The sequence below is a fragment of the Chelonoidis abingdonii genome, chromosome 24 (assembly GCF_003597395.2).
Source record: "Chelonoidis abingdonii isolate Lonesome George chromosome 24, CheloAbing_2.0, whole genome shotgun sequence".
NCBI lineage: Eukaryota > Metazoa > Chordata > Testudines > Testudinidae > Chelonoidis > Chelonoidis abingdonii.
In genome coordinates, this window is record NC_133792.1 from 3,408,011 (window position 1) to 3,434,417 (window position 26,407).

Consider the following 26,407-nt stretch of genomic DNA (forward strand, 5'->3'; position numbering starts at 1 on the left):
GGAGACCCAACCCTTCTTCCCTTCTGTGATGGTAACAGTGGCCTGTGGCTAGCTGAGGCTCCTCAGAGCCTATGGGGAGGGCCTGGGGCAGTTAATAGCACACACGGAGACATGCCCACTGATCTGAACGTGCACGTGCAAGCAGAGCAGACGCAGTAGGAGGGCCGGGGTCCGGTCCACTGGGGCACAAAGCGCTCCTGATAGCAGACAGGAGGGTGGATGGTCTATGGTAAAGGGGCTAGTTTGAGTTCAGGCCAGTGGGCTGTCTTGTTCATGCCACGGACTTGCTGCGTGCGCTTCGGGGAGCCAATGAACCATTCTTTGCCCCAGATCCCCATCTGCAAAATAGGGGCAATACATTCTGGCCTTTGTGTGCTTCAGCTTCCTAGCTTTGTGGGCAGGCGCTGGGCAGCTGTGTGGGGCTGAGCTGTGCAGCAGTCTGAATGGAGCCAGGAAACACCCACCTGTTCTGCAGGGGGTATCTCTGTGACCAAGGAGAAGCTGCCCTCGACAGCAGGACAGTTAGGGGAGCTGGGAACTCCCTGAGCCAGCAGTGAGCCCAGGGCCGTGTTGGGACGGCGTGGGGCTGGGGAACCTCAGAGCTCCAGTGGGCTTGGCAGTTAGGAGAAAGGAAGTTCTGCCTGGGTACCTGGCCAGGGCCAGGGTGAGTTGTATCTGTTAGCAGAACTGGCTCCCCAAAGGGCCTGGCCGAAGCTCCATTGCTTTAAGCTGGTGCTGGCCCTAGCAAAGGTGCTGCATGACCCAGCTCATAAGGGTGGCCTGGGTCCATGCTCCTCATCCTTTTCCAGGCTGGCATTCCCTGGAACGTGCAGGCCCGGTGTCCAGCCTTCTTCCAAGGGTGGAGTTCGGGTTTACAGAATAACGGAAATGGGATGGTTTGGACCCTAAAAATGGCTGTAAGAGTCTGGCACAAACTTTAACCTGGTGTTTTATTTGACTGGGGGCTGGCCTGGAGTGAGTCTGTTACTGGGAACTTGCTCCACACCTTAGAAAGGATGGTAACAAATCGGAAAAGGTTCTGAAAAGAGCTGCAAGGATGATTTGAGGTCTGGAAACCTGCCTGACAGAGAGAGGTTAAAGCAGTTCAATCTATGTTGTTAGCCAAGAGGAGGTTAGCCTGTGATGTGACCCAATGTATAAATCCCCATGGGGGAGAAGCTTTCTGAGACTAGAGAGCTCTTTAACTAGCAGACACAGAACGACACCCAGTGGCTGTGTTTCCCTTCTGCCCCTCTGAGTTGGCAGCAACAAGGGCCGGGTTCAGTATCCAGGGGTTCCGTTTCAGCAACACAATGCATAAACAGCTCGAGCCCCCACCCAGTGACCTGGGACACTTACATACCACATCCCCCTGGGCGCCTCTAGGAAGGAGGCAATACTTCCCCTCTCGCAAGCACAGAGTCTGAGTGTAACAAAATCTTTTTAATAAAGGAAGGAATCAATGCGGCATCCCATTGGAGGAACACCACAAACAGAGTTATAACACAAACATGAAAAACGCCCCTCCAAATGTATGTTTGGCATGTCCTTATCCCTTAGGGTCTTAAGTCCAATACCCCAAAGTCCAACAACCCAAAAGTCTGGTGGTCAGTGCCACCCGAGAATCCAAAGTGTTATCTGTAGTTTAACTCCCCCCAGCCAGTGGTGAAATGGGGGGAAGTCCACAGGGGTTTAAGGGCACTACTGCCGGCGCAAACTGCTCCACTCCATGGAGTTCTGCTGCACCTCACATGACAGCGGCCCACCAACAGCCACACTGCTCCTCCACGCCCCGCAACCACTTCCACTCGCTCACTCGTTAGGGCTCCCAACTGCTCCCACTCTGCCAGCACTTAACGATAGGGTTCGCCGGTCTCGTCTTCGGTCGTCGTTCTCTCTCTCTCTCTCTCACACCACACACACAGATGCAACAGGCGTTAGCATAACATCCACACTGAGGTGTGAGTCAATTGTTGATCACAAGCGTCCACAGTCCCCATTCACCCAATCAGCTGGCCGCTGAATACTCGGGGCTATTTTCTTGTGTTTCTCCTTGCCCCAGCAGAAGAAATTGGTGATTCCAAAGGCTTTACAATCACCATCGCCACGCTTTGTGGTAATGCCTAAGTGGGGATGGGATGGCCAATGCATTCTTAAAATTCTTCACGAGCTCCTGCTAAATCACCACACAATCGAGGGATTCCAGTCATCCTGACATTGCTTACAGCTGGAAGCGAAGCGGGTAAATTTAAGCTAAAATAAGGGAAGTTTTCAGAGGAGTGATACCTTTGAAACCATACGGGTGATGGATTCCACACCTTGAAGTCTTTAAACAAGGTGGTGTCTCTTTCAGAGAAGATTTGCTCTAAGCATAACCAGTTGATGCGGATCCGGGGAATTCTCTGGCTGTGCTTTGCAGGTCAGATGGATGATCATAATGTCCCTCCTGGTTCACATTGGGAAGGTCAGCCCCAATTGTAGTAGAAAATAGAGTGTGTGCAACAGAGGGTCTTATGCAAGCCCTTCGCTCCTGTGCTGTTTGTGAAGCCTGATCGACTAGAGGACCCAGGCGTCCCCGGCAGTGCAAGCTCCTGCGTCTGATAGAGGCTGGTTCTGAGGTAGTCCTGGCTTGCACAGCTAGAAAGCATCATCGTACGAACAGTCTAGTTATACATGTATGGGAGGGTGGGGGAGTCCAGCCCTGCACCCCTCTTCCTGGGACTCACAGTGACTTTTAGCCAGCCAGTAAAATAGAAGGTTTATTGGACACAGGAACACAGGTTACAGCAGAGCTTGCAGGCACAGTCAGGACCCCTCCATCGAGTCCTTCTGGGCTTTCAGGGTGCTTGGATCCTAGCTAGGATACCCTGAATTCCACCCACACAGCCCCAGATCCAAACTGAAAACTCCTTCCCTCCTGCCGGTCCCTTCCTTTTTCCTCCTTCCCGGGCAAAGGTGTTGACCTTTCCCCTCCCTTACTTAGCTCAGGTTACAGGCTCCGGTATAGTCCATCCCCTAAAGTCCTCCCCTGATCTCCCATTCCCCACACAGACAGTCCCTACTCCATCACACCATCTCTGTGTGCTGGGACCAGATTCTCATTTCACTCACATGGCTGGAAAGAATGATGCATTGCCACTGCAGTCAGTGCAGGGAGGCTGGCTTTGCAGAGGAGGAGCAGAGATGGAGCTCTGGCCTTTGCTATTTGTCCCGGGGCCTGGTGCTAGTAGCCCCTGTGTTGTGTGAAGTCAGGCAGGTGAAATGCAATTTGTCAGCTGGATGCTGGGTTGCATCTGCTCCAAGCTCCCCTGCAGATGCATGTGTTCATAGGACAGTTTTACTTCAAAATAAAACCCTCAACCATTTCTCTCTCCAATCCCCCTTGTACCCCACGAGCCCTCAGGGGCAGGGAGGTGCACGTGTGAGGAGCCTGCCAAGCGCGGAGGCTGCCAGCCTGTGTCCTGTAAGCCAGCTCTGGGTTAATCCTGCCAGTCAGGCTTGACGGGGAGGAGCCCGGCTTTCAGTGCCTGGCACCAGGGCATGAGCGCAGTGCTGTGGGAAGACGCCTTCCTTGTCTCTTTTCAACCACGTTTCATTTTCTTTCCAGTTATGGAAGCAAAGGGCCTGATGGGAAAAGAGTACCGGACATGCAACTCCTATGTGAAGGTGGGTTCTCAAACTGCCCCAGGGGCTTTGGGTTCAGCTGGGGATGAGGATGTGACCACTTTGTACCCCTTCTGGTTTTGGGGTGAATTCCTCCAGGCATGCAGCTGGGCTCCCATCTTCTCCCTGTCCCTCTTCTGGGGCTCCACAGAAATTGGGGCAAGAACCTTTGCTTTGTGCCTGCCCATTTGTCCTGAACTCTTCCGCCCCCATCCCTGCATTTAATGGCTGTTGAGTAACTTCACTGCACCAGGTAAGCTAAGACAGCCAGTCTCCTGTCAGGTGCTGGGTGCATCACTGTGCTAACTGCACCTGGGGGCTGTGGCACCCTCCGATGGAGCATTTGTTGTCACAGAATCATTATTGGCAGAAAATGTGGGAGCCAGAGGAGAAAGCTCTGTCTGTGGCTGTCAGCGCTCATTATGCAGACTAAGGAAAGGTATGAGAGTGAATGATCAGCATTAGGCAAACTCCAGTAACTGCACTGTAGGGCACAGGGCTGGGCAGCCCTGGTTAAACTGATAGCATCTTAGTAGGTCATTTCCATCTCTACGTCCTCTGATTCTAACCGAAAATATGTTCTCCCTCAGCGGGTCTCAGGGCTGTGTGTGTGTGTGTGCGTGTGTGCGTGCGTGTGTGTGTTTACATGGCCAGAGACTGGCTAGGAATATTTGCGCAGATCAAGCCCTGGGGTCTCTGACTAGCTAAGGAAGATTTTCTCCTGTTCACGTTGCCCAGAGGAGCTTTGCAATGCTGTGGCTAGACCTGGTCAATGCAAAGAGACCTAAACACCTAGCTAGCACAAACTAGATCTTTGCGACTTGGCCATCCACAGAGCTGACTGGTGGGTCCCCTGATGAGCTGAGCACCAGACAGTTGCTGGGTTTGTGGCGAGTTTGTGTTTGCTTAAAGATGGCTAATGTGCTGTTTGTTTCTCGACATCAAGATGTCTGTAGTACCAGATACTGATCGGAAATGCAGGCAAAAAACCAAGACTGTTCCAGACAGCAAAAATCCCATCTTCCACGAGCACTTCCTCTTGTGAGTATGCAGCGTCCGAGGTGGCACCATCCCATCCTTCCATTGGTTTGTGTTCCAAATGGGGCATGTGTGACGATGCGGTTCTGGTGGGACCCAACTGAGAGTGCCAAATTAGGACCAATTGCTCAAACAGGGCAGTCACAGCCCTAGGCTGGGGTTTTTCTACCTCTAAGGCAAACCAAACCAGCCAGACAAAGGGGACTTCGGTTTCACCCCACTGGCTAGCCACAAGTCACACAAGCAATTTCCTTAGATACTCCAGTCTCCCAGTATCACCATCAGTCCCACATGTCCTGGGGATGAATGGTTAAGAAAACCAACACCCCAATAAAAGAAAAAGGTTCTCTTGATACCAAAGGACCAAGCCCCAGACCCAGGTCAATATGTTTATTAGAGAATATTTAAATAAGGATGATACACAGAGTTTGGCATGTCAGTCATTAGTCATCGGGGGCAACATACAGAGTATGGGGGGACGCTGGTATTTGGTTATGGGTTAGCATATAGTACATACAGTCTGTAATGTCCCCAATGCGGGGTGTACGGTGGGTGGGGTCAAAGTATAGTAGGGGAGCAGTGAGGGTACATCGCTCATCTAATGGGTTACACATAGTCATGATTAGAGCAAGCAGGCCGGGTAATGGGGACATACCCTCACGAGTGGAATCCAGATACGGTGGGTTAGGACTCAGGGGATGTAGTTTAGTAGGGGGTTGTAAGGTTTTCCCCTCCCCCGTGGGTGCGTGAGCCATCGGCTCACTCCTAGTATGGCGGTGGCCGGTGATGTGTTGTGTAGATGCCCTGACCACGGATGTGTCCAGACCATCAAACGTCTCATGAGTCGCTGCATAGCGCGCCACCCCACAGCCTAAGTACACGATTCATTACAGGGGTCCCAGGCGCCTAGCGCCCAACGATCAGGGCGTCGGTGTAACCTCGTACCCTTTGCCCATACACATCAGATCTTACCACAATCACGTTGTTGGCCAATCCTTTTAGAATCTAAAATCTAAGGTTATTCATAAAAAGGAAAAAGATAGAGATGAGAGCTGAATTGGTAAATGGAATCAATTACTACAGTAATGATAACATTCTTAGTTCAGGCTTGTAGCAGTGATGGAGTAAACTGCAGGTTTAAATCAATTCTCTGGATACATCACCTGCATGGATGGTCATAGTCCTTTGTGCAGAGCTTCAGTTGTAGCAAAGTCCTCCAGAGGTGAAGAAGCAGGATTGAAGACAGATGGAGATGAGGCCTCCACCTTATATAGGCTTTTCCAGTGTAGTAACACTCCTGTTCCTACTGGAAAGTTACAGCAAATGATGGAGTCTGCAGTCACATGGGCCAGTTTGCTACCCTGCTGAGTCACAAGGCGTATCGCCTCCTCTGAAGGGTCAATTTGTAGCTGTAGGTCCTTAATGGCTCAGCAAGCAGGCTAAACAGAGCTGACACCAACTTGTCATGGGATAATCCCAGTAAGGACAGCACAAGTTTAAATACATGACAGCATACAGCTAATATTCATAACTTCAACTACAAAAATGATACAGACATACAGACAGCATAATCATAACCAGTAACCCGTAACCTGGTCTTAGACACCTTATATTACCCCCCTTACATAGGATTTGTTGCCACTCAGGACTTGGTTGCAACCCATGTTCTGTATGGTCCAGTTTATATCATAACATCACAGTGTGTTCAGAATGGAGCTGGAAGAGAGTCTGAACTGTGGCAATGCGCCTTAGCCTCTCATGGCAAGATCCGTTTGCTCACTATCAGAGGAGCCGTGTTAGTCTGGGATCTGTAAAGCAGCAAAGAGTCCTGTGGCACCTATAGACTACAGACGTATTGGAGCTGAGCTTTCGTGGGTGAATCCCACTCGTATCTCAGTAAACATGCCTCATGCATATTGAGGTGTCCTACTGAAATGAGGAGTGCAACTTATTTTGCTATTCTGTAGCTGAATGCCTTGAACTATTAAGACTGTGCTGAATTTCACAAAGCTTTGACTACACAGCATGACCAGCAATACTCCTGCACATTTGGAGTTTCTTATTTGGCTAGCTTCTATGCATCCGATGGGAGTCAGGAAAACATTCCATTTCTAGACCCTGAGCCTGCCCAATCTGGTGGATCAGTATGAACAAGGAATGTAAAAAGGATTTTCCCAAAGCTCTAGCATGTCCTTGCATGGAAGGGGGCTGAATCTTGCAGCATTTTGGTGGAGTTAATTATTTCTAGCAGACTCCTCTGTCGATCTCTTGTACCTCTGAAATATCACAGAGTGAGTATTTAGGAGTATGAATGATAGTGTTTTTGTGTGTTCTTCTCTGATGTTTAAACATGTGGCAAGGCACCAAATGAGCTGCAAACTGCTATGGAATAAAAGGAAACAAGAAGAACTTTTTATCAATACATTAGAAAGCAAGAGGAAGACCAAGAGTACAGGGTAGGCCCACTGCTCAGTGAGGAGGAGGAACAGATAACAGGAAACTTGAAAATGCAGAGATGCTTAATGACGCTCTTGTTTTGGTCTTCACTGAGAAGTCTGAAGAAATGTCTAACATAGTGAATGCTTATGGGAAGGGGTAGTTTAGAAGCATAAAATAAAAAGAGCAGTTAAAAATCACTTAAAAATTAGATGCTGCAAGTCACCAGGCCTCATAAATGCATATCCTATAAATATCAAGGAGTAAATAGAGAGGTATCTGAGCCTCTAGCTATTATCTTTGGAAAGTCATGGGAGAACGGGAGAGATTCCAGAAGACTGGAAAAGGCAATATAGTGCCATCTATAAAAAGGAAAAAAACAACCAGGAAACTACAGCAGTTAGTTTAACTTCTGTGCCAGAGAAGAAATGGAGCAAGTAATTAAAGAAATCATCTGCAAACACTTGGAAGTGGTAAGGTGATAGGGAATAGCCAGCATTGATTTGTAAAGAACAAATCGTGTCAAAACCAATCTGATCGCTTTCTTTGATAGATAACGAGTCTTGTGATAAGGGAGAAGACGTGGATGTGGTATATTCTAGACTTTAGTAAGGCATTGAAACGTCTGCATATATCCTTATCGATAAATGCAAATACAATTTAGATGGCTACTTTAAGGTGGGTGCATAACTACTGGATAACCATACTCAGAGATAGTGTTATTGTTCCCAATCCTGCTGGAAAGGTATAACAAGATGGGTTCCACAGGTCGTTTTGGACCGGCTCTATTCAATAATCTCATCAACGACTTAGATGTTGCATAGAAAGTACACTTATTAAGTTTGCAGATGATACCCAACTAGGAGATTGCAACTGCTTGGAGGACAGGTCAAAATTCAAAATGATCTGGACAAATGGAGAAATGGTCTGAGGTAAACAGATGAAGTTTAATACAAGACAAATGCAAAGTGCTCCACTTAGGAAGGGCAATCAGTTCACACATACAGACTGGGAAGAGACTGTCTAGGAAGGAGACTATGGCAGAAAGGGATCTAGGGTTATAGTGGACCACAGCTAAATATGAGTCAACAGTGTGATGTTTTCTTTTTTTTTTTTTTACTGTTTTTTTTTTTTTTTCTTTGCAAAAAAAGCAAACGTGATTCTGGATTGCCATTAACTGTGTGTTGTAAACAAGACAAGAATCATTCTGCTGCTCTTACTCTGCGCTGTTAGGCCTCAACTGGAGTATTGTGTCCAGTTCTGGCATCGCATTTCAAGAAAGATGTGAGAAATTGGAGAGGGTCCAGAGAAGAGCAACAAGAATGATTCAAGTCTTGAGAACATGACCTACGAGGAAGGCTGAAAGAATTGGTTTATTTAGTTTGGAAAAGAGAAGACTGAGAAGGGACATGATAGCAGTTTTCAGGTATCGAAAAGGGTGTCATCAGGAGGGGAGAAAACTTGTTCACCTTAACCTCGTAATGTAGAACAAGAAGCAATGCTTAAACTGCAGCAAGGGAGATTAGGTTGGACATTAGGAAAAAGTTCCTAACTGTCAGGGTGGTTGGACACTGGAATAATTGCCTAGGGAGGTTGTGGAATCTCCATCCCTGGAGTATTTAAGAGTAGGTTAGATAAATGTCTATCAGGGATGGTCTAGACAGTATTTGGTCCTGCCATGAGGGCAGGGGACTGGACTCGATGACCTCTCGAGGTCCCTTCCGGTCCTAGAGTCTATGAGTCTATGAGTCCTTATACAACCTGAGCTGTGTTTCAGCACCTGCTCAGGAGAGTTCACCTCCCCTTGCAACAGTTTGTCAATAACAAATGTCTCCTTTGTTTAACCATGCTGCTTGCATGGCCCTCAAGTTCTTCCTTATGTAACAAACATGGATTGGAGCTTGCAGCCTCGTTAATTTTAGTAAATTAGTGCACAGTAGCTTGTTTGAGAAGACTGCCATTTATGGCAATTGCTGGGAAGCTCCATGTAGGAATCAGTGGGGCCGGGAGTGGGGGATGCGGCATAGCTGGAGCATTAAAGGAACACTAAACCCACCCCTCGCTGTGTGTCCTGGTGGCGATGGGTGCTCTCATCCTGTCCTTTCTGGCTTGTGTTACAGCCCCGTTCAAGAAGAAGATGAACACAAGCGTCTTCTGGTTACAGTTTGGAACCAAGAGAGGAATTCCAGGTAAAGCCAGTGCCGGGACAGGGCTGGGATTGGAATGCTGCTGAGCCATCTCTTTAACAAGGTTTGGAAAGGCTGGAGAAGGGATAAAAATACCATCTGCTCTGGCCACTTTCATGTGAGTTCCTGCAGAGCCTCGGTCCCGTGGCCCAGCCCGGCATCAGTGGGTGTCATGCGGGTAGAGCGAGAGTGTGATGTGGCTGCTGGATCTGAGCAGTGGCACTGGACTGAGCCCCTTTGTGAGGGGTGGGTGAAGCATGTCTGCACACCCAGCCTCAGCACATGCCTCTGCTCAGGGTGCTCTGTCGCACGCTGGGCCCCGAGAGCTGCTGGGAAGCTGTGGATGCTGACTGCTGTCTGCACTCTGGCCGTGATCTCGAGTGATCCGGGGCTGCTGCTGCGCTGACATTGAAGCAAACTGCAGTTCCAAGAGCAGACGCTGCTCGGGTCGGGGGAGCATTTTGCACAGTTGCAGAGAGGTCAGTTAGCCTAGGGGAAGCCTGCACAGTGTCTGCTCACACCGATGCCTGGTGGTAGCCCAGGAATGGCTCAGTGCCCACCCCGGATGCTGCATGCAGCTTCACATGCATGGCACATGGGCAGCCTGTTTCAAGTTGTGCTGGCCATGGGTGCAACCAGTCCAGATGTTCAGCATGCTACATCCAGCTCCGAGGTCACTGAGTGGCATCCCTCACCAGAGTCATGTTGGGTGATGTTGGCACAAAGGGGCAGGATCAGACATCATGTTGGAGGCAGCCAATGCTGGAGCCCATGCTAATGCCACACTGACTTAGGTGCATGTACATTCTGCCCATATGCAAACGTGGTGCAGCCCTCCAAGTATCCGAGAAACTAAAGAAGGAAAAGTCCTGGTGTATCATTTACGCTCCATCTCAGGTCTCAGGTCCCTGCATGGCAGCTGTCAGCAAATGCCAGTGTTGTGAAGGGCTGGGAGAGCTTCGGTCTCCAAGCAAATCCACTTAGTGCCCAAGCCGGTATGCCAGACGGGCTCTCCAGGGCCCGTCTGCTGTGCAGGGACGGATGCCCAAGCACGCAGAACTGCCTCCGTCTCCACAGCTAATGTCCAGCAGGTGTTGAGCAGCAACGCTGCATCCTGGTGCAGCCAGGCTCCAGAGGATCGTTAGCTTTTTAAACTATCTAACTAACCTCCAAGGCCCCTCCCCTCTGTGCCAGTCTGGGGTGGGAATCCAGCCGCAACCATCTTTGGAGTGACACCACGATCGGAGTGGAGCAAACACAGGAGGGGCCGGACCAAAGTGCAGGGTGACCTGGCGAGATCAGTGCAGTGGGGGCGCCTGCTGCCTGCAAAGCCCTGCCTTCAGAGAGAGGACAGAAAGCCCAAAGGTGCATGTGTGGGGGAGAGGAGATGTGTAGCGCTGTGTCTCCTTAACCCTGTGCTAACATCACTTCTGCAGGAGCCAGGCCCTCCTGGCAGAGGGAAGGGGCGGGAGCCGTGCTGGTGGGGAAGCTGCCCTGGGCCTCGGGGGTAAGGAGGGTTTAAGGGGAGACACTAACCCTGCTCTCTGAATCCTTCTCCAGACAGAGCCAGCTAATTGGCTGTATGAGCTTTGGCATGAAGTCGCTCCTGACCCCAGACAAGGTACAGTCACTTGTGGGTACGGAGCACACACTGAATTTGGGCCCTTCCTATGCGCCAGGTGGGAGGAGGCAATATCCTCCCGTCCAAGGCACAGTGCCCTTGGCAGAGCCTCCTGGGTGAAGCGACCTGTGGCTGGGAGTGAGGGCGCCAGGGCCTCTGCGGGAGGCTGGCAGGAGAGTGGATTGGAAGTGACAGCTGGGGGTTGTTTTCCAGTGGAGAGAGCATTTCCGACAGTGTGCTGAGCACGTACTCAGCTCTGCGGCGGGCAGGGGAAGCTGATCTCTTTGGTCTGGGGCTGCGGGGAAGGCAGAGGAGTCCTGACAACGGCCTCCCTCCCCTGCAGGTGCCTCCTTGCCCTCGACCGAGGAGAGTGCAGTGAGGCTGCTGAGGTGGGGAGCCAGAGGGCCTGGGGAGTGAGGGAGTCATGGTGACTCTCGTCCAGTGGCGCCTGCTCACCTTGGAGGCACAGGCCATCAGCTGACAGGGATCCCATCTGCTGCTTGCTGGCACTGACATCAGGCTGCTCTGGCCAAACACCAGTCCAGGTTCAAGGCTGCACAAGGCCGCCCGGTCTTGTTTGCGTGAGGCCCATCTGGTGGCCCAGCAGCCCCGGGGCGGAGTGCCAGGCTGCGCACTGGCCTCTGACTGGTGAATGCAAGTGCTGCCCATCCTGCCCAGAATGGGGCGGTGTGCAGCACCCAGGGAGAAGAGGCGCTCTGCTTTCCCGTCCTGCAGCACCCCAAACCCTGGGCTCCTCCCTGCTGGGGTCGGCCTGAGGCATCCTGCTGCCTTTATGTCACTGATCTGCAGATCAGGGACTGTGTTCACCCTGGCCGGAGCTGCCATAGCACTGGCGATGGTGGGGAGAACAATGCCTGTCTTCCCACCTCCTGGAGGCCCTGGGAATGCTATGACCTGCCCCCAGGTGGACGGGCCCTTCCCTCTCCCAGCTGGCGAAAGCTCCTTCCCAACCCTTTGCTGAGACTACCATCTTTGAGCCTTGTTCCAGGCACGTGGGAAGAGCCAGTCCTTCTCACGGGACCTGGAGTTCCCTGACCCTTCTGCCCACACCCAAGCATGATTCAACCCAGAGGGTAGCCCAGAGATGGTGCTGGCTTGGCAGTTCACTATCGGTTCTGGGCAATGGACATAGCTCAGTGGCCAAGGCTGGTCGTTCCCGACATGCCACCAGCCTGGGGCCCTGCAGACTGTGTGTAGCTGTCGACCGGCGGGGGGAGTGGATGTGGGGCGGGAGGGGGAGCTGTATTTCAGTGGCTCCCAGCCCCCTCATGCTGGGCCCAGCGGGTGCTCTCTTGCTGCCCTCCAGGCTGCTGTGCCATCAGCCTGCAGAGAACACTGCTCTGCTGGGGCTGGCCCAGGCAGGGGTGAGGCAAGAAGTGCTGGCTTCTAACTGTGGCAGACTGTTTGCTCAGTGGCATAAGCCATTCCCGAGCACACTGCCCCTGCTCTGTAGCCCTGTCTGAGGCCAGGTGTCCAGTTGAGGCACTGATTTAACCCTCTGAAGCCCAACACAATAACACTTTCACGGTGCATTCTGCCCCTTGGTCCCCAGGGGCTCTGCAGAACTCACGGCCCATGGAGCTCCATTTTACAGGTGAGGAAAGTGAGGGTGAGAATTCTCTTTCCAGGAGTGGCACCGATTTGGGGTGCCCAGCTGTGGGGAGCAGGCAAGGCAAGGGGCAGAGTGAATGGGGCGCCGTGGCTAGTCAGAGGGGGGCAGGAGGGCCTCAGGTGTGTGAGTGCGCTGGTTCCAGTGAAGTGCTTACAGCAGGGCATGGCAGATGGGGGGAGCCTTCCGAGCCCCAGCTGAGGGTGCAGCATTGTGCAGCCTGGGGAAGGAGAGGGAGCAGGTGTTTCTAGCTGGGAGAGCCCCGTCTCTAGCTAACAGTTAATGTGAAAAGAAGAATATTGGAACAAGGGGGATAAACCCTCCTGGTTCCGTGTTTAACCCAATCCCTAACTAGGGACCAGGCTACCACCTGGGATAGATTGTCTCCCATCTACTGCTGTGGGACAGGACACTGGCTAAACTGGCCTCAGATTTGAGCCATTCTGTGTTCGATCCCCCATCTTGTCCCCTTTGGCTCCCTGCCCCGGCTGTCCTTGCTGTTAGCTGCTCCGTATCCCTTGGGGTAACTTGTGGCTGCATCAGGGCATGGTACTACAGAGTTACTGTGGCACTAACCCGCTCTTCGCAGCCAGCGATGCCCCTGCTGGTGGGAACTCACCCACCCTAATCCTGTTACCAGGCCGGGGTAGGCGCCTGCTGCCCCTCTCAGCTGCTGCTTTTTGTCATTCAGTGTCTTGGAGAAAATACGTGAAAGGCTGGGCCAGTGCCTGCCTTTCCCAGCATTGCCCACTCCTGTCAAGCCAGTGCTGCCACCTGTTGGCACTTTCATGGTAACACAGCTTTAAAATCTACTGGGTTTTTCTTCCTCAAATAAACCAGCAACTCTGCTAAAGTAAATGGCTTCCACAGATCCCCACTTCTGGGTCCTGAGAAACAGGCAACCCAGCAGCTGCCAGACTGGATCAGGCTGAGTTCCATCCAGCCCGATGTCCTGTCACTGACAGTGGCCAACACCAGCAAGGTGCAAGAATCCTGCAACAGGTGGCTCTGGAATAACCTGCCCACAATAGGGTGACCAGATATCCTATTTTTAAAAGGACAGTCCTGTTTTTTGGGACTTTTTCTTATCTAGGCACCTATTACTCCCCACCCCCTGTCACGGTTGCTAGCTGGTAACCCTAACCCACAAGGAAATGTCATCTGAACCCTCTCAGCTAGAGACTGATTCCTGGTGTTGGTGTCCAGGGCTGGGGTTCACACTTCAGACAGGGCACTGAGAAATCCAAAGGGTTCAGAAAAGATCTACAAGAAGGTCTGAAGGTCGGAAACCTGCCTTGTAGCAAGAGACCAAACCAGCTCAGTCTATTAAGAGAAGGTTCAGAGGTGACTTGGTCGCAGTCTTTAAGTCCCTGTACAGGGAGAAGATTTGAGAGCAGATTTAGTTTAGATCAAGTGAAGCAGACAAAGGCAGAACAAGATCCAGTGGCTGGAAGCTGAAGCCAGACCAATTCACACTAGGAGTGGGGTCTACATTTTGAACAAAAGGGGCCATTCATCACTGGGAAAGCCTTGCCAAGGGATGTGATGGATTGTCTGTCTCTTGATATCTTTAAACTAAGATTGGGCATGTCTTTGTGTTCTAGCTCCACTGGAAGGGAAGAGTTTGATGCAGGAATCCCTGGGCGAGATTCTCTGGCCTGTGTTATGCAAGAGATCAGACTGGATGATCATGTCTGGTCTTAACATCTGCGAATCTATTCATCTGCTTGCTCATTGAAACGGGGCTCAAGTCCCCTCTAAAACTCGTGTTTTAGTCTTTAATAGTTACTATTGTGACTCTGGTACTTTGAGCCATATCAATGTCCAATTTTTTTTTTTTAATCTTGCTAAGCTGTGGCAATGAGTTCCACAGGCTAACTGTGACTTCCAGACTGTATGGGTAGAGGCAGGAGGCAGATGTGCACACACAAACACACACACATCCTGGAGTCACAGAGGCAGGGTCTGGAGGCTGATGCTGTGAACACACAGCTGTCCCTCGCGTGGCTGGCATAAGCTGTCTTCAGGATCCTGCATGGTAATTCAGGAAACTCTCAGCGACAGTTTTCTGCTCACTGATTTGAGACTCTTCTTTAACCAAACCCTTTGTCCATGGTGTATGGAATGCCCTGCCCAGCCTGGCCCGCAGCATATGTTGGATGTGGTGAAAGAACCCTAGCATTGCCCATCCTGCACTGCTGAAGGTGCCCAGTGTGAATTGCAGATGACCTCTCTGGTGATAGGGCTAGAATACTGGCCACCTGCTGAGCTTGCCAGCATGGGGCACATGCAATGTAGACACATTTCAGTGAGGGACTGGGCTGGACCAACTGGTGAATTTCACATAGGCCACGCCACAGCACGTTCGGTCAGCACTTCCTGGTGACAGAGTTGTAGCAGTGACCCTAGCCCTGCTCTCATTCTGATATGGTCCTTTTGCATAATGAGGCTAGAAACCCACCTGGGAATACCACTTTCTCACCAGACTCCCTGGATGACAGTGAAGTGGCAAAATACAGTGGCTCCAGGCCCTACCACCATAGCAGCCCCTGATGCTGACAGCATAGCTAGGAGACAAGGGTGTGTGGCCAGACAGCTTCTGTGCTCCAGCTATTTGCAGCGGCTGGAATGGCCCTTTGGGGCTATGGGCAGTGGGGGGGCCCTGCCTGCAGAAGGGAGGCCAGCAAATGAGTCCCTATCTTGGGCTTGCTGTGATAGTGCTAGTGTGCGCTGGAGCTGAGGCCTTTCCATGCTAATGGCTGGAGCCCTGCGAATGGCTGAGCACAAGCATTGTGTCTGTTCCTGAGTCAGAGCAGGTGCAAAGTCTGCTCTTCCTGTCACCAAACTGCACCTGGGTCCAGCAACCAGCAGGCCGGGGAGGAACAGAGCGGGAAAATAGCCCCAGTGAGGAGAGGGGTCTGAGCAAGGGATGTGGGGTCCTGTCACCCCCACCACAGCTGCCACTTGTACCCTCAGCTCCCAGTCTCTTGTGGTCTCGTGCACCTGCTGCATCCTGCTCCTCCTTCACTCTGAGGAATCCCTCCTCCCGTCTCACACGCTCTCCTTCCACTGTGCTCCCTGCGTCAGTGAGCCAGGCAAGCGCCCTCCCTTCTGCTGCAGTGCCTGGCTCACATGTCAGCCCCTGAGCTCAGCCAGTGCAGACACAGGGCGCCTGAGCCCTGTCTGCTCTGGGACATGCACCTGTGCTGGGGCTGGTTCAGCCTTGGGAATCAATGGTGCTGCTGGTGGCCCCTCTGGCAGCACTGTGGATGCAGGGCCACGGGGCCACTAACTTTGCTGACACTGGGCTGGGGCGTGCTGGGTGCAGAGGGTGGCTTTCGTACCTGCTCTGTGTTCTCCCTGGGCAGGCACTGCGCAGCCAGCACCCTGCACTCACAGCCCTTGCACAGACACACTCTCCTGCGGGGTTGGAGGGCAGCTGCCCCGCTGAGCATGAGCTCTGCGGCTCTCACCCCCTCTCTCTGCCCCAGGAGGTCAGCGGCTGGTACTATCTCCTTGGCGAGGACCTGGGCAGGACCAAGCACCTGAAGGTGGCCACACGGCGTCTGAAGCAGAGCAGAGGTGGGTCCCCCTCAGCAGCATGCTCTGGGGAGTGGTATGTCCCAAGAGCTAGCAGAGCATGGGAGCGGCTTGGGTTCTCATGCCCTGCCTCCTCCCCACTGTCAGTGTGTGGAGACAGGCTCTAGTGGAGAGCGGAGCAGAGGCCCCCATCCTATAGCTGGCTTCCAGGTCTATGTGGGCCTTCAGGGGAGACTCCCTGCCTGTGCTGCGTGGAGCTGGGCCTGCCTGGCAGCCTCCATTTGCCGTGCTCCAGGCAGTACTGCCAGTTCAGTAAGAAGAACAGGAGTCCTTGTGGCACCTTAAAGACTAAGAAATTTATTTGAGCATAAGCTTTCGTGGGCTAAAACTCACTTCATCGGATGCATGCAGTGGAAAATACAGTAGGAAGATATATATATACACAGAGGACATTAAAAACAAATTTTTTTTTTCAAAAACAGACTCCAACGAGAAACTGCAGAATTGGAATTAATTTGCAAACTTGACACCATTAAATTAGGCTTGACTAAAGACTGGGAGTGGATGGGTCAATACACAAAGTAAAACCTATTTCCCCATGCTAATTTTTCCCCTGCTGTTACTCACACCTTCTTGTCAACTGTTGGAAATGGGCCATCCTGATTATCACTACAAAGGATTTTTTCCCCTCCTGCTGATAATAGCCCACCTTAACTAATTACCCTCATTATAGTCAGTATGGCAACAACCATTTTCATGTCAGCCCCACCCCTGCCAGCTCCTCCTCCCCTACTAGGGGGAAGGCAGAGGAACTGTTCACACCTCAATTGCTCTCAGCTCTCCTGTGGAAAGTCCAGCCCTCCAGCCCAGGGCCACTTCAGGGGAGGAGGAGGGGCCTGCCTGCAGCCATCTTGTCTTTACACAGCCTGGATTTCCCAACCCAGTGACACTCAGACATTGTGGTAATGGGGCCATGTTAGCACATACACAAGAGCGATCCTGGGTGACCCATAGAGAGGGGGCATCTCCCCCCTCCTTGGGGACACAAACCCTTCTTTCCTCCCCGTCTCTCCCACTCACTGTGCCTGTCACCACACGCTGCTGCATCTCACGTGCTCTCCAGCTTTGGGCCAGCAGCTGCCAGCCTTGGGGCCACTAAAATCAATGGATTCCCTCCTGTTGCCTCCAGTGAGCTTTGGATCAGCTTTGCTGAGTTCTCCATCCTGTCTGGCTCTAACTTGGCGCTGCCCAGTGACTGCAGGAGTGGAGCAGGCCTGGGACCAGAGATGTGCTGCGGGGGTGGTGTGGACACCATGGGGTCTGGGCTGGGACTCCGTCACAGGGCAATGTGTGTGAAGGACACGTGGCAGCTGCCCATCATGCCACCCTCAGTGGATCAACAAGGAATTTCTGGGTCTTCAAATAACCACAGGAAATGCCACCATGTTCCAGTCTGGAGCTGGTGCCCCCATAGATTTCATGGTGCTTGGCCTTTGAGCAGAGGGAGAAGACGCTGTTGAAGGCAGAAGCGTGTGCGTGGTGCCTAAGAGCAGCCTATATGACATGCTCTTTCTGTTGCCTTCTAGAGCCACCACGGGCGAGCCAGCGGGCTGAATTGGGAAACCAGGAGGCTGAGAACATGGAGCAGCTCAAGGTAGGTGTGCCAGGGCCAGTGCTGCCCTGACAAGCTGAGCCCAATGGCTGCAGCACAGCACTAGTGACTCAGGAGCAGGGGCGGGAGAAGACGCTCATCTGCACAGTAGCAGGGCTGAGTGAAAGGGCAGAGACCAGTAGGGAGGAGAGGAAAGTCTGGCGTTGCTGAGCAGGGGATTCAGAATGGGACTGTGAAATGAGTGGTCCTGTGATGGTTTCTCACATGCAGAGACGAGCCAGAATTACATTTGCTGTATACAACAAAGCACAATGGGCAAGTCTTCATGAGCGAGAGCGTAGTGTGTGTGGCTCTTCTGTGGAAGGTTGTGTCTGAACGCAGCAGGGTGGCTTTTTTTGCAGCCAGGAAGGGCTCCTCCATTTAGGCCCTGTCCACACTCCAGCATATAGGCTGATTTTGTAAGCAGTTAGTGACTCTAAACGCAATTGGTGTCTTCATGCAGCATGGTCAGTAGCCAGGACCCATGGCAGCTGCAGGGCTAGGCTGCCCCATGGCTCTCTTCTGGCACCTGGGTCAGCCCTCTATTTTGTTGCTGTGTGAACTGGACCCCTGGCCATGTAAGCAGGCCGATTGGCCCCCCTGACTCCATTCTCTATGTAGTAGGACATCCCAGGGTGCACTGTTACTGCTGCGGTATGTGCGTCTCCTGGGCACTCTGTTCCCTGCTGGGGCTTTAGGAGGATAGGGTCCAAATTTCCCAGAATGCAATGGTGTGTACCTAGCTGGTTGGCGTGGCAGCACCCCACCCCTTGTGACCAGGTCAGATGGGAGAATTGCAGCTGCTTAGAGCGGCTGGAGCTGCAGTGTGGATTGGGCCATGAAGGTGAGATCTGTGGGAAACAGGCCATGAGCGACATGCACCCCATGAGGAAGCTACCTGACAATGTGGGGATGTGCCTGTGCTTCCCTGCACACATGCTATGGGGTGGTGCTGGAGAGCCCAGAGGCCACAGCGAGGCTTTGCTCTAGCTCGAGGAGAGGAGTGATTCGTTCCAAAGACTTTCAAAGGAGCCTGAGCTATGAGACTAGACTCAGGGTGGGCAAACTTTTTGGCCTGAGGGCCACACTTGGGTATGGAAATTGTATAGCGGGCCATGAATTCTCATGAAATTGGGAGTTGGGGTGCAGGACGGGGTGAGGGCTCTGGCTGGGGGTGTGGGCTCTGTGGTGGGTCCAGAAATGAGTTCAGTGTGCCGGAGAGGGCTCCGGGATGGGGCAGGGGGTTGAGGTGCGGGGGGGTGAGGGCTCTGGCTGGAGGTCTGGGCTCTTGTAGGGGGGCTGGGGATGAGGGTTTGGGGTGCAGGAGGCTGGTACGAAGGGGCAGGAGTGGGGTCAGGGCTGGGGCAGGAGGTTGGGGCATGGGAGGGGGCCAGGGGTGCAGGCTCTGGGAGGCACTTACCTCAAGCAGCTCCCAGAATCGGAAGCATGTCCCCCCTCCAGCTCCTATGTGAAGGCAAGGCCAGGTGACTGTGCACGCTGGCCCTACCGCAGGTGCCGCCCCTGCAGCTCCCATTGGCTGTGGTTCCTGGCCAATGGGAGCTGTGGGGACGGTGCTTGGGGCAGAGGCAGCGTGTGGAGCCTCTTGGCTGCCCCTACATGTAGGAGGTGAAGGGGGGATGGGCCGCTTCCTCCGGGAGCAGTGTGGAGCAAGCCCCTGACCTCGCTCCCCAGTGGGAGCTCGAGGGCCAGATTAAAATATCTGAAGGGCCGGATGTGGACTCCGGATGTTGCCACCCTGGACTAGACCGTGCTGCGCTGCACTGAGAGGGCCCTTCCTGTGGACACCTGCTGATTTGTCTGAACATGCTGCGTTTTCACCCTGCGTCTTTCCAGTGGGTGTTACGTTAAATCCTTTGCCATCTGAGTGGGGCACTTGAGACCAAGGCCTCTGTGATTCATAGGAGAGGCAAGGATGGGAAACAGCAACAGAAACACAGGGCCCACATCGGAAACTGGGCCCAACCGGCCCTGTGATTGATCTATGCCAAATTTGCCTCGCTGCTTCCCTCAGCTGCATTCTCAGTTATTTGTTTTAAACCGTAGGGTTGAGCTAGACAGACCAACCTAGCGCCCTTATTCCTCCCTTCCTCTCACATAGGCAGGGTTTACATTCAGCCGGCGCTGGCCGGAGTGAAGCTCCCTCCTGTAAATATTTTCACCCCCCCGGAGTTTTTATAGCATGGTTGGGGGGATGGGGGCTCCAGGAAATGCCCTGTAAGAATGAACACCACTGACCTCAAAGATGGCAAACTGGGGGAGGCAGAATGGCAGCCTGTCAGCTCAGTGCAGCCCCTGGCTGGCAGGGCTAGACACTGTCGAGCCAGTTTGGTTAGTGACTTCAAAGCAAGCCCTTTGTGTCCTCTGCTAGTTAAAATCCCTTTCACCCCCAATCACCAGACCGTGCTGCAGTGACAGTGACGCCGGGGCCTCGGTTTGGTTGGGGTTGGAAGCCTTGCCTCATTTCTGCCCTGTGGAGGAAGCTGAAAGAAGCTTTCTTCGTGCTTTGTTTAGCTGCATTCTGCAAGGGTTCCCCTGTGACTCGGCATTCCTGGGAGCTGCTGCTGCAGTGTGCAAAGAGGCCATGTCACACAATCCAGCTTTGCACTGTACATCTGACTTGAGTCAGAGTTTTGCTGTGCCTTTAATTCTGAAATTAAACCATGGGTGCTACTGACCTCCAAGCTTTGGGTCGTGCTTCCCCCCGCCCCCTGTAAACACAAAGCAGTATTGTGCGAGTGTGTTCTGTGAAAACAAATTCTTCCTTGGTTTCCTAAAGCCGAATCACTTTTCCTCCCATATCTTTAAACTAGCATACAGAGTCTTTTTACTGAAGTGAAGCTTGTGCAGCCAAGGCCTGTGAAATGCTGCTTACACATCCTCAAAGTGTTTGTGAGAACCTTGCAATAACAAAGTGCTCTGTGCTGCTGAAGAATGCAGCAGGAACAAAAGCCACATCAACAGAGAAGGGACTAGGGAATACTGAATAGTTGACAGGAATTTTAATATAAAACTCTCTCTCTTCCTTGTCACTTGGAGTTTTCAGGAAGCCCTCTGTCTTATCGTAAAGCGGCATACAGCACAGACAGGGGCTTGGAAGGTGAAAGGTGGCTTCCTGCCATTCTTCTCTAGCGCTGGGTTCCCATGGGCGGTCATGCCAGTTTCACTGTGGCTTGTTCCATGCTGTTGTGATACAAGGAGACCAGGATTCCTGCTCCTTTGAGGGATTTAATTTCCATGGGCTAGCGGCACGTTAAGAGCCTGCAATCATGAATCGCTTCAATGGACTCTGCAAGGTGTGCTCAGAGCGGAGATACAGACAGGTCTGTGGAACCTAACCCTAATCTGAATGCAAAGTGAATCCATCTGGGGGATGCATGTCTATTTCAGAGTCTGAGTTAGGCATATGTGTGTGTGTGTGTTCTCCCCCTGCTGCTCTGGCTGTGTGGTGTGTCAGGTTATTTCTCGTGTATTGGTTTGCAAATGCCATTATAGCAAAGATCGTGGAAATGCTTGACAAGTCAGTGGCTGTGTATAGATGATCTCTGTCTGCGTACGGGCTGATCTGCAGAAGGTGGATGGTCCCATGGTGGGAACGAGCATTCAGCTTGCGAAAATGGCCTGAGTGTTAGTGCTCTAAGGATCTGGTGTGTCCCGAGAAAGTTCTAAGCTGAGCGGTAGTGTCCAATTTACTGTACATTAGTGGAGAGGAGGGCACTGCAGACTGTTAAGCAGATCCTTTCTTGTGTTTATCAGGAATGCACTAGGGAGACACTGATGGCTGCTAGGAAAGAGTCTTGCTGAGGTTATAAAGAAAAGTTTCAAGTTCTGTCTGACAGTGTTTGTCCGTGGCTCTGTCTGTTGCAGGGTATTTTTAATGGTGTAAATGTGGCTGTGTAGATGAAGCTGCCTTGGCATTTCTGACACCAGCTCCCCATTGCTCTGCAGTAGGGTCATGGCTAACTCCCAGGCATACTGGGGTCCCAGCCCCCTTGTTGAGTTCTCCTGTTTACCCTAATTCTGAGGCTAGGGCTGAGATTGCAGGATCGAGTATATGTGGCACTGCGCTCCCTTCAGTGCAATGAATTAGTTTCACAATGTAGATGCGAAGAAGACAGAGCAGAAGCAGTATCCTTGGTTAAACATGCCCCATCCAGTCTCTGGGCTGGACAAAGGCAACTCCACTCCGCTCTGCATGTGGAAATGGTTTACTATGACTCTTGTCTTGGGCCATGTTAATTCTTGGTCTCCCAAAACCAGTGAAATCTGCCTTGGCTCCTCCCTCCACACCAGAGGTGTAGAGTTCTGATAACTCGGTGCCCTCTAGGGTGCTGAAGTCACATGCCATCTCTGCACCCACCTTCCCTGTCTGGGTTCACACTTTCCAGCCCTTGTCTGCAGGGGCAGAAACACAGCACTGGTGCCAGCTGGGAGCTGTATCCCAGAGCCCAAGCTCCAGAGTTTTGATCACTCCATCGTGAAGAGCAGAGCTGGGTTCCTTTTTCAGTAATGAAGATCTGGGCTCAGCTGCTGGTTCTCTTGATGCTGCATGAACAGATCTGACTCCAGCTCATGCTCCTGTTGCCGGGCTGGCTCTTCAGGGCCAGCAGGAGAAATAACATGTCTCTGCCAGGGAAAGCTGCAGATCTGACATGCAGACCCACAGGACAGAGTAAGACAGTGCTGTTTTCATCCTGTCCCTTTGTGTCACCATCCCCATGTTTGAATGAGCTAGTGACATAAACCCCCTCTCCCTTCAGGGCTAAGAGTGTCTCTGTCAGTGGTCAAGGGGCAGAGGTGGGGATGGGGAGCCAATGCTGGAGTTCCGTGGCATGGGGCTGTCCCAAAGAGCTGCTCACCAGCCACTAGTCATGACTCCCAGGCCTAGAAACCCCCTCTGCTCCTCTGGCCCCGTGTTTGAGCTACATGTAGAGAAAAGTCAAAACTGAAGAGCCACCACCAGCATTTTGGCCTGTTTGTGACCGACCAACCCCCAAAGCTACCCGTGTTGGTGGGACTGGGCGTGCTCTTGATGATGGCAGTGGAAGGGAGTTTGGGTTCGGAAGCCCACTGCCATGCTAGGGAAATGCTGGAAGACAGGGCGTGGAGCTTGGCAACCGGATACTATTGTGATTTCATCTTCGCTTTATTAGAGCAAAAGATAGAAAGAGGCTTGGATTAAATTCTCCTCAGCCAGGATCTGTGGTTGCTTATACTGGGTCCCTCAATGGGATCCATCCTTCTGGCTGTTTATTTCCAGAAATCATATGGGTCAGTTGGTTCCCCCCACCCCCCTTCTTTTCAGTAAACCAGGAAACGTGACAAACTTCTCTGAAATAACATTTATAGGAACTGTGACTCTGAGCTCCCGCTGAAAGCCAGCCTTCAACAAATGAACTTCACTCTGTTTATGAGAGCTCACAGCCTCCAGGGTCAGCGTGGCGAGGGGAGCCTTTAGCTTGTTCCCTGAATGCTGATGGAAAGACCCCATTAACACTCCATCCCTTCCCTTCAGAACTCCTTTCAGCCATATCCTAATTAGTGAAAATACTTTAGCACAAAATTATGTGTGAGGCTTTCAGAGCGTCTTCATTCCAACTGCTTTACAAATATTAATATACTAAGTCTTGCCACAATCATGCAAGGTAGGGAAATGTAATTATTTACATACTATATAAGGGAAACCGAGGCATAGAGAGTCGCTCAAAGAAGTCACACTGGAAGTCTTTGTCAAAGCCAGGAATAAAATCATGTCTCCTGGTTCCCAATCTTATACTTTAACCCATCCTTCATTCCACCTCTAGAAGACTCCATTGGTTATCAAGAGAAATTCAGGGACGGAGAATTGTGTTATCTGCCTGTAGTACAGGATACACAGTTCACCCGCTCACAGATTGCAATGCCAAATTTTATGTGATTTGTAAATGCCCTTTTAAATGCCCTTGGCTGCAGTCCAGCGTCAGATGTGTCAGCTGTGTCCTGGCCGTCTGCAGTAGTTTATGTCCTCCTACAAATGGAGGACTTTTATACTGACAGCTGTTTGTTGTCTCTGAGCAGTCCATCCATCCCTCTACAGTTGGCTATATAGATGCTGTTTTAATGTAGGCATAAAAGTCCTGAGGCTGTGCTTGAGCAAAGTGCTGGGTTCATACTGGTTACACACAGTAGCTGCCTTCCTGTGTAACAGGATGACTCTGATGTCTGTTTTCAGATTACAATCCCTCGAGGAAGGGATGGGTTTGGCTTCACAATCTGCTGCGACTCTCCAGTCCGTGTGCAGGCTGTAGACTCTGGTAAGAGAACAACCCATTTTTATACATCTTTTATTGTTGGACTGATCTGAAAGGGACTCCCCGGCCCCCTTTGCTTCCTGTGTTTGATCCTGTCTTAGGAGCCTCTCAAACCTCACAGAATTTTCCTTTTCTCTTGAACAGTTTCTTTTAAATGTCCCCTTTTTGCCTCTAATGAGGCCAGAGGCCAGCATGGCTGTCTCATTACAGCACTGCCTTGCTCAGCGCTGTATGCTCAGCAAGAAGGTATTTTGGTGTGACTGCTGGGCACAGGGCGGCAGTGGGGACTCCTGTGCCATTTCTTGGTGTTTGACACAAAAATGGTGGCAACTAGTTTTTTCCTAATTGCTCATCGAGTGAGTAAAATTTGATTATGTAACGAGTACTCCAGATAGCCAGATATTGGGAGAGAGCATTAATGGCTTGGTCCAAAGCCCATGGAAATCACTAGGAGCCTTTCTATTGACTTCAGTTGGCTTTGTATCAGTCCCTTCATTTCCACAGCAAAAGTCAGGAAATGCAAACGTTAAGTGGAAAAGCCACCTTAACTCTGCCCCTTGTGCTTATGCCTCACAATACAGTGTTTAATGCTGGAATCCCATGCAGGTTCTCAAATAGGACAATATGCCATTTGTGCTATGTGTGGCATTCTGCAGTGTTTTGGTGTCAGTCTAATATACATACTAGCACTGGCTGAGAAGGGTTCTTCCCCCGCATAAAACATTTAGACAAAAACTATTTTATATGTTTTTGTTGATATATTTCGACAGAATTTTTCATTTTTTTGCCAGGAGAAAAAAACTCTCAATAAAACCATGAACACTGAAAATTGTTTGGTTTTCAGCAACTGAAAAATTTCAGTAGGTCAGGTAAAATGTTTTGGCTTTACTGAAAATGTTTGCCATACAGGCCAAAATATTACACATTTCAGTTGTCCAAAACTGACAACATTTCACAAACCGTGAGATTTTAAAACGGATGCACTTTGGGTTCTTTTTAGTTGCGGTCTTATTGTTGAGCATTTATGGGATGTGTTTTCAAGCTTTTCTCCAGAATCATCAGGGTGAGAAATGGATTTGTCTCTCCCACAAAACTGACCTGGAAATCTAGTTTGCTATCCTGTACCTGCCTACTGAGGTAATGAGGAACCCAACTCTCATCTGCTTTTCCCGCATGTGAGTAATTGGGTCCTTGGTATGCCTGAGGAAGTGAAAGCGCATCGCTGCCCCAATCCTAGGCCAGGGACAGTCTCCTGCAGCTGGGTTCCAGCTTGCACCTCCGCCATGACACAGTTCAGCAGGGGGGCTGCAGGAGCTGTGTAAATCCAGATCCCGAGGTGCGCTCCCTGCTGCATGCTGGTCTCTGCAGGGCTGTCAAGATTCCTTCCGCACTCTGAACTCTAGGGTACAGATGTAGGGACCTGCATGAGAACGTCTAAGCTTAATTACCAGCTTAGATCTGGTTTTACTGCCATCACCCAAATCCTTTAAGAGTTATTTGGGAAACTTCCCCCCAGACTATCTTCCTCCCAATAGCCTTGAGAGACTTTTCCACCAAGTTCCTGGTGAACACAGATCCAAACCCCTGGATCTTAAAACAAGGAGAAATTAACCATTCCCCCTCCTTTCCTCCCACCAATTCCTGGTGAGTGCAGATCCAACCCCCTTACATCTTAAAACAAGGAAAAATCAATCAGGTTCTTAAAAAGAAAGCTTTTAATTAAAGAAAGAAAGGTAAAAATCATCTCTGTAAAATCAGGATGGAAAATAACTTTACAGGGTAATCAGATTCATAGAGCCCAGAGGAACCCCCTCTAGCCTTAGGTTCAAAGTTACAGCAAACAGAGGTAAAATCCTCTAAGCAAAAAGAAACATTTACAAGTTGAGAAAACAAAGATAAAACTAACTCGCCTTGCCTGGCTGTTACTTACAAGTTTGAAATATGAGAGACTTGTTCAGAAAGATTTGGAGAGCATGGAGTGATGTCTGGTCCCTCTTAGTCCTAAGAGCGAACAACGCCCAAAACAAAGAGCACACAAACAAAAGCCTTCCCCCCCCAGGATTTGAAAGTATCTTGTCCCTTTATTGGTCTTTTGAGTCAGGTGTCAGCCAGGTTACCTGAGCTTCTTAACCCTTTACAGGTAAAAGGATTTTGGTGCCTCTGGCCAGGAGGGATTTTATAATATTGTACACAGGAGGGCTGTTCCCTTCCCTTTATAGTTATGACAAAGGCTGATGTGGAGACTGGAGCACTGGGGGTTCAGAGGCACCCCAAATGAGTGCTTTGCCTGTGGTCCCCATCCCAGTGCAGGCATGAGATGGTGCCGAGGGCATG

At 51.2% G+C, this 26,407-nt stretch overlaps 1 protein-coding gene across 2 annotated transcripts in view; it reads left to right on the top strand.

The window, feature by feature from the left end:
• The window catches only part of RGS3 (regulator of G protein signaling 3), a 235,466-nt gene that overhangs the window by 25,744 nt on the left and 183,315 nt on the right, over window positions 1–26,407 (top strand). The window contains exons 3-9 of one of the 2 annotated variants that reach the window (XM_075060499.1): window positions 3,608–3,666; window positions 4,610–4,704; window positions 9,258–9,326; window positions 10,884–10,944; window positions 16,066–16,156; window positions 17,701–17,768; window positions 23,995–24,076. In XM_075060499.1, the coding sequence (XP_074916600.1) occupies window positions 3,608–3,666; window positions 4,610–4,704; window positions 9,258–9,326; window positions 10,884–10,944; window positions 16,066–16,156; window positions 17,701–17,768; window positions 23,995–24,076 (525 nt within the window). Of the gene's footprint in view, window positions 1–3,607; window positions 3,667–4,609; window positions 4,705–9,257; window positions 9,327–10,883; window positions 10,945–16,065; window positions 16,157–17,700; window positions 17,769–20,908; window positions 21,107–23,994; window positions 24,077–26,407 lie in introns of those variants that run through there. The other variant, XM_075060500.1, reaches the window with a different exon arrangement.